The following is an 8,200-nucleotide window of genomic DNA, read 5'->3' on the forward strand; positions in this document are numbered from 1 at the left end:
GAACCCGGTTCCCCTGCATCGGCAGGCGGACGCGCAACCACTGCGCCACCAGGGAAGCCCCTCTAAAGGGTGATTTTATGGGATGTGAATTATACTGCAATAAAAAAATGAACCCAACAAGTGCGCATTTTGCCAATGAGGATGCTGGGTGGGTACAGGGAGGTTAGCCTCTCGCAAAGGCTAGAATTCCCATCAGGTGTAGCCAACCACAGAGGGCTTGTCCCTAAGGGCTGCGTCACATGGCCTGAATTAGGGGAAGACCAGACCTCATCTTACTCCATCTCTGGGGCAGGGAGGAAGGCCTGGAGCATCACCTCTCATCACCACCCCAGGAGATGGGACCACTCAACGGAGAAGCACCGACGTCTGTGCACAGGTGAATTTCACCTGTCAAGTAGGCAAGCTTTGCAAAACACACCAAAGCCAGAGCCTACTCTGGTTCTGGAAGGATTGCCCCAGGGTGCTGTGCAAGGGCACAGAAAACCTGGAGACACTCAGATTCACCATGCGCTTTCTGAGTCACTGCACATAGAAGGAACCAGGAATCTGTTACATACATAGGCCTTCCCGGGCACATCCCTCCCTCCGGGTCCTGCACGCAAAAGGAACGCTCAGAACAGTTGTCCTTGGACAATCTCTTATGTAAACCAGATTTCAAGAGCTGAGGTCCTCCAGCTCTGACTACTGCCTAGGCCAGCATTTTCCCCCCACTTTGTCAATACCAGCTAGGAATAACAGTGTTTTTCTCTGCATTTGCACAAAAGTAATTCATGAGCAGTGTAAACTTTACTAAACTTTGAAAGGGGATTGGAGGAAGGGGGATTACATCACACCCATTCACACTGCAGTAAATGGCTTTACACCTCTTCTGGACACTTCTGCCCTCCAAGTCCCTTCTGTGTGGCTCCATCATCACCAGGGGTCTCCTACACACACCCAGACTTGCTGGCCTCTCTCTCTTTCTGCCTCCCAAGAACAGCGAGTTCAAGTCCTGGCTCTGCCATTTATTAGTACTGTAAACACAGCATGTTACCTAACATCTTGGGCCTCAGTTTCCACATCTGTAAAGTGGGGATAATAACAACACTTCCTCCGAAGGCCACTGTGGACAGTCAGTTAATACGTGCAAAGAGCTTAGAACAGAACCCAGCACACAGGTGCCCTTTATAAGTCTTTTGCTGTTATTTTTAGGCAGAACAGATTAGCAGCTACCTTTGGTTTGTAGAGCGAGCCTCGTGGCCTGCCTTTACCTCAAGTGGGCCGTCACATTCTTCCTAACAAGCAGAATGCCTTCTCTGAGGGCACTTTTGGTGACTAAATGTCCTTCTGGTGCTTCTTCACCTTTCTGGCTGTGCTCACAAGGCTACCAAGTCCAGGCTGCCTGGTGTACTGTCCCTGGGAAGGGGGTCATAGGTCTGCCTGGGCAGCTCATGGAAGGCCAGGTGCCGAGGGGAACCAAGACAGCATCCCCGCCACAGCTGGCTGGACCGGCATTGGTTTCTGAGTGACAGACAGCACGCACCTGCCCCCTCCCCTGCGAGGGAAGCCAACTCTCTGCGGTGTGGTTTGGTGCGAATGCCACCCGGCCGGGCAGCTCCATCCTGGATGGTGGCTGACGGACCCAGTCGAATACAGGCTTGCTCTCGGGGCCCGGGCTGCTCTTACAGAGAGGGAGGTGTATCCCCAACACCATTGGGCCATTGTTCTAGCTCTGCCTGCGCAGCTAGGGCAAGGAGAGGCTGGCCCGGCTGACCCGTGACCTCTCACCTTGATGAACCGCCATCCCCAAAGGCATATCTCTTCTCTGCAGCATAAAGCACCTGACGGGTGTGCTGGTCCCTACGTGGAGGCACAGTCCTGGCAGGAGAGGAGGACACGAGCTTGACAGCCTCTTAGCATCCTCCATACAAGAGGGGCCGGACGGCCCCCTCAAGAAGCCCCCCTGGCCTTCCTAGAGCAGGACCGACTCTGCTGGCTGGTCTGAGTGGGGCCGGGTGAGCATGACCTAGGAACCCGCTGCCCCTCATGTTCTCAAGCCCTTGCTGCAGGAAGGCAGAGACGGACTCAATCCATGTGGTCAGCTCCCGGGATCTTCCTCCTCCAGCTCTCTGCATCCCGAGATGGGGCTCGGGATCCTCCTAAAGCGGGGCTTTCTGAGTTGCTGAGGACAGATCTGCGCTTTCCGGCCCAGTGGCAGGTGGCAGGGCTGACCTCCCGAGAGGAAGTGTGGGTTTGCTGGGCCCGGGGTGAAGTGTGCTCCTCGGTCACGTGGGCCACGCTGAATCGCAGCCTTGTCTTTTAGTGTGTCCCTCACCCCCTCCCTAGTTCCATTTAAATAGTCAAATCCTGTCTTCTTTCCTGAGCATGAAGGCCACTCCTGAGGAAGCTGCCCTCAGTTCCTGGAGCTCCAAACGCCCCTGCCTAAACCAGGCGTGGGAAGCCCCCCTCACTCCCCAGAGGGGCTGGGAAGATGCTCCAGCCCCTGGGGTCCAGGCAGGAAAGGTCTGGGCACCCTGGGCCCTGAGGTCTTTCCCCACATGGAGATTTCTAGAGCAGAAGCGCCAGTCTTGGAGGCTTCCTGGCTCCCTTTGGAACAGGGTCGTTAAAAGGCCCTGACACCACAGCTGCCCCACTCGGGGTCCTGCACTCCCAGCAACTTCCAGAGAGACCGCAGAGGGTAAAGCCTGATGCTTGTGAAACTCACGCTTGTGAAACCCCGTCGGGGTTCCCACCGCCGGCCGTGGGCCAGGAGGGAGTGGGGTGAGGTTTTCACTGGTCCCAGGAACAGAGAAAACCAAGGATAGGGCTGGGCTAGGGGGTGTTTTTCAGGAAGTTAAACCTGTTTGATTTAAAGGACTCGTTTTTGGCTTTAGTCATTTATTTATTTTTAAAGAGCATGTTCTTCCTGCCTTTTTGGTATTAAAGGATACTCTCTTTCATGAAATGAGCTGCTGAAAGGTGGCAGTTAGTTGTCACTCAGCTAGTTTTTTGTTTTTAAATCTCCTTAATTGGCAACATCGCAGGCGATGGCAAAATTAGGTCTCCCAGGGTTTTGGAAGGTTCGGTGGCTCATGGTATCCCACAGCCTACAGGGCCTCCTGACCCTGCGGGAAGGGTGGCTTCCCCCACAGAGCGGAGGAGAAAGGGGACCCCTGGGCCTGGGCTTAAAGGCTGGCCTCACGGCTGGACTTACTGGGGAGGGCTCCAAGCCCTGGTGTCTGGAGCTAAAGGGGCCGTGGGGATGGGAGACTGACAAGGAGCCCAGCCCTGGGCTAAGAGGACGATGGACATTGCGGGGACCACGGGTACCCGCCCTAAGAGGCACATCGGCCGAGGCTCCAAGAGTAACCCAGTGCAGGGGAGGGGAGGGGAGGGGAGGGGAGGAGAGGCAAGGTGGAGGAACGAATACTGTACACCATTCTGGATCCCAGGTTGCCACCGGCCAGCAGGGACGTGTGGACAAAGGCCTCCAGCTCTCTGAGGTGTGACCACCTGTAAAGTCATGGGTGGTGGGGACTAGAGGTTCCAAGGCCTCTCCCAGCTCTGGCTTGTTGCAAAGCTCCCAGTTTGGAGTCAGAGAGACCCACGTTCCAATCTGTAGCCTAAGCATTACCACAGCTCCCTGGTCAAAGGGCTGCTGTGAAGGTTAGCGAGCTGGAGCCTGGAAGTTCTCGAGACACGCAGGGGAGGGGAGAGATTCACGTGGGCCGAGTGGAGACAGATCAGAGTCTCTTCACTATTTCTACGGCCCCGTCGACCGGTCCCCACAGGGGCTGTGCCTGCGGGGAAATTTGGGTCTGCTTCGCCTCCCCTGGCGTGTGAGAACGGGGGGCCCAGGAAGCCGACCTTGTGGGCAGGGGCTCTGATGCAGTCAGCGCTCGGGCCGGGCGACCCCTGAGAGCCTGTGTTAATCTCTAAATGCTCCCAGCCGCCCTTGTAAACGCCCTGGCTTCTCTTGCTGCCACCCGGAACCCATGCTCACACCCGGCTTGACAGGCACAGGAGTGGGGTGGCAGCAGTCTGGTTGTCTGGGTGCAGCCTCTGGGGGCAGATGTCCTTGGCTTTGACTGTCATCACTCGGTTAACCCGTCTGAGCCTCAATTTCCTCATCTGCAAAGTGGGGCAACCAAAGGACCTGCACTTCAGGTTATCGTGAGGATGAAACAGGTCGACGCACAGACAAACGCTCAGACTCGATGCTCCAAACAAGGCCCGTGTCCATGACCCACTTCCCCTCCTGTGTGGACAGCAGCAAGGCCTGCCTGCTCAGAGGGACCCTTTGTGAGACCAGGGGCACGACCTGACAGGTGCAGGTGGACACAGCCTCCCCCCCCATGCCCGGCACTGCCCGAGGCCCCAGGGGGGATGGTTAGACCGCAGGGCTGCAGGGCCGAGGGCCTCCTTCAGACATTGGTTGAGAAGGGTGTTTTAAAAAGGAAACTTCAGCAAGTGGCCGGTTCCCGGTTCTAGGACAACTGGTGCATTCAGCCACGTCCCAGAGAGGGGGAGCGGAGAGAGTTGATGGTGGCAGAGAGGCCCGAACAGGTGGGGACAGAGCCAAGGGCCGAGGAGGGGAGAGAAGAGGCTCCTGCTGCTGGTGATGTGACTTCCTCTGCTCCAGGGGCCCCAAATACAACTTCTGGGTGAACTGAAAATCCTTTCTTGAGTGACGCCCCCCTACCCTTATTCATGGCTCCCCAAACGATGGCTTCCTCCAAAGGCCCAAAGCCTGGCACAGGAAGGGCCCCCTCTTGCCACTTCTGTTCTTCCAAGAGGGTTTCCGAACTGGACGTACTTTGACCGGCACCTGAGCTGACTGAGCTGCTTTCTAACACACCCACCACCACGGAGCCCCGAGCTTCTGCCTGGCTCAGAGAGCCCGGACCCCCTTCTCCTGGACCCTGGAACCCCAAGGAAGCCCCTGACCCCACGGCTCCCCGGTAGCTGGGACGAGTGACCAGGCCCCAGGCTGGCCCTGGAGGGCTCCAGCCCTGCAAAACCTGAACTCCAGGGCCGAGCAGGTCCACAGTGGGCCTCAGCTGGACCCACCAACAAACCCGGGGTGCGTGCAAGGTCACTCGACATAAAAACAACACATCTCAGCGCCGGGCCCCCGGCTAAGCCCAGAGCCGGCTTCCCCTCTACTGAGTGACACCTCCATCACCTCCGTGCCTGGGCAGGAGAGGCCAGGCCAGGGCGGAGGAGCAGAGGTGGGCAGGGCCCGGTACTCACAGCACGCAGAGCGCGTACGCCCGGGAGACGGACTCGCTGGCGCGCACGAGGAAGCTCCCGTCCTTGCCGGTCCTGGAGAGCAGCTCCTCGGCCTTGGAGCGGGTGATGTTGCCATGGTTCCAGCAGGGGACCATGGCGGGTGTGGGTCTCCCCGGGCCGGGCCGGCGCCCTCCCCGCAGGACCTGCACAGCCAAGGGGAGCTGGGCCCCTGCACTGCGACCCGCCGTCGGTCCCCTCTCGGCCGCCCCGGCTGCTGCCACCCGCTCACTGACCGACTTCCTGTTTCAGGCACTCGGCAAGGGAAAGGAAACGAGCTGCAGAGAACTTCCTCATTGCAGAGACCAAGCAAGAGAGCTCCTCCACCTTCCCAGCCCGCCCGCCCACTGCCTGCTGCCCGCGCCCTCTCACCCTCCAGCCCTGTCTCTTTCCTTTAATGGGTTTCAGTCCCCAGAGGGGCGAGCATCAGCTCAAGTCCTCCTGGGGGAACTGTCAGCTCCTCTGGGGTCAGGAGGTTCACGGCCGGCCTCTGAAGGAGCACGGCCGAGGCAGCGGCCATTCCGAGGCCCGTCCCAATGGCCCCGTGGGGTGGCCACGCCCTGGACATCAGCCTCAGCCCTCCGCTGGACCCCAAAGCTTTTAAACTCCCCGTCCACTCCCTCCAACAGGCCCACGGCACAGATGCTCGCAGGGCAGAGCTTCTCCGCTGGGACTAAGGCCTGCCCCAGGGCCGAGCAAAACTGGGGGAGGGGTACAGCCGAGCCCCCTCCCCATGTTGGAGACTCATGGCCACCCGGGCACTATTGAGCCCTGAGCACTGGGAGGACCTTAGGCGACACCCCCCGAGGGCTCCCAGGGCCCAGGTGACAGCTCCGTGACACATTTACACTTATCTCCAGGGCCAGTGGGTGTGAAGGAACACCCATGGCAACCCTTCTCCAGGGCAGAGCATTCTGACCTCTGCAGCCCAGCTTAGAGACACACAGAGGAGCCTGGAGTGCTCAGGACACGGACCTTTTACAACAGGGTGACGCGGGGGGCTGGGTTTTCACCTCTGGGTCTTTCTGGGACACTTGGGAAACTCACACATCCCCATGGGGCAAGCTGGTCACCTGGAAAGTATGATGTTCCTTCCTGAGTCCCGCATCTCAGCAGAGTTGGAGGTGGCCGGGCATGGCTGCCTTTGCCCACGGCTCAAAGGGGAGCTGCCTTCTGCGGGGCTGGGGGCCACCATCCTGGACCAGCAGACTCTGAGGGCTCTAAAGTGAACACCCTGCTTGGACCACAGGTGGGTGTCCTCAGTCCTCAGGTCAGCGCACCGGGGTGAAGGGGCAGGTGCCCAGCTATCGCACAGGGCCACCCCGTCCCGCCTCAGCCCTCAGCCCCCCAACATGACAAGAGAAGCCGCGTGCAGGGGCCCGGGCCAGGCAAGCCTCCATTCGAATCCGGCTCTTCTGCATTGGTGCTGCAGGAGCTGGTTGGGTTTCTTCTCTCTCTCAGCCCTGGTTTCCTCTTCTTTGCCTTAAGGAGGGCAGCCCCTAGAGGAGCGCACGTGTGCCAGGAGCCCCCAGCCCCTGCCACCTGCAGCAGCACTCGCAACAGTTGATGCTGAAAATCAAAGCAAAGGCCTGTGACTCAGGTGGACTGAATCCTGGACCGGCCTCACCTCCCGCCTCAGGGAAGAGCTGTCCGGGGAGGAAGTAAGGAAGGTGGTTAACTCAGGCCTGAGGCCGGGAAGTTCTGTCCATTGAGGGGGCCCCAGGGGTGGGCTGTTCCCACGGAGGGGTCATCTCGGGGGTCCCCTCCAGCATGGGGGGCAGCACGGTCAAGGCATGGCCACCCTGCTTCGGGCCCTTTCTGGGTTCAAGTGAAGTTCCTTCTGGAAACTCAGCCCAGCAGACTGCCTGGTCCTCGCGCTCACCTCCCCAAAGCCAGTTCCTCCCCAGGTGGCTCTGAGCTTCCTCTCCCCGACCACTGCCCCCTCCCCTGGTTCCTCCCACTGAACCCAGGGACGAAACCCCCAAGCCTTCAGCGAGCACGTATCAAGGCCCTCTAGCCAGGTCCTGAGCTAGGTATGGGGACACCAAGGTGGGGAGAAGAGCCGGCCTCCGGAAGCCGGCTCGACCCTGGAATGCCAACCCCCAAGCAAGCAACCCCTGGTGGAGAGCTCTCCTTCCCTGACTCCCAACTCAGCTCCACACCAAGTCAACCCTCTCCTAAGAGACCTGCTCCCACCATATACTTCTCAGGTTTCTCCTGTTTCCCTGCTGACCTCCACCAACTTCCTCCCTGCTGTCTGCCTCAAAGCCCCCGGGTCACTCCAGGGTCCATCAGGAGGATCCATCCACAATCCTTGCCCCATAGCACCTTGACCAACTCATCCCCAGAGACCCTCTATCACATCCAAGATGCTTCCACTTATAACTACCTCCCCCCAACACTGTCCAGCTTCCCACCTTCCCTTCCACACCTCTATTCCCCCTGAGTCCCACATTTCAGCAGGGTTGGGGAGGCCAGTGAGACCGTCCTTGCCATTTGATCCAGTGTAATTTCCCTTTGACACACACACAACACATACAAGACACATACATGTCATCCATGTTGCCCTAATTTTTAAGGTCCATCCCACCTTCGCTTCCTTCCCAACCCAATTACCTCAGCCATCTAACATGCTCAGCTTCCTTACCCCCCTGCCCTTCTGGCCCTGACACTCAGAAAACCCCAACTTCTAGATCAGTGTTGCCCTTATGGTGAATGGGGCCCCAGTAAATATTTTTTGCAGGGTCCCTGTCTATATACACAATTTCATTAAAACTTGTATTTTAAAATTCAGGGACCCACGTAAGGTAGTGATTTATCAATGAAGATTTAGAATAATGGACAGAGAAGAGGTAATTATGTATATGTTCAGTGTCCAATCAGTGCACCTGATGAGTCTTTGTGATGTCCAGGTCCTCTCTTCCTGTTCAGG

The 8,200-nt window shown here is 58.4% G+C and overlaps 1 protein-coding gene across 1 annotated transcript in view; it reads right to left on the reverse strand.

The window, feature by feature from the left end:
• The window catches only part of INPP5D (inositol polyphosphate-5-phosphatase D), a 131,631-nt gene extending 126,265 nt beyond the window's left edge, over positions 1-5,366 (reverse strand). Inside the window, exon 1 of the mRNA XM_024124657.3 lies at positions 5,233-5,366. Coding sequence (XP_023980425.1) covers positions 5,233-5,366 — 134 coding nt within the window. The remainder of the gene's footprint in view (positions 1-5,232) is intronic.
• Positions 5,367-8,200: the final 2,834 nt, after the last annotated feature.

The sequence above is a fragment of the Physeter macrocephalus genome, chromosome 2 (genome assembly GCF_002837175.3).
Source record: "Physeter macrocephalus isolate SW-GA chromosome 2, ASM283717v5, whole genome shotgun sequence".
Classification (NCBI taxonomy): domain Eukaryota; kingdom Metazoa; phylum Chordata; class Mammalia; order Artiodactyla; family Physeteridae; genus Physeter; species Physeter macrocephalus.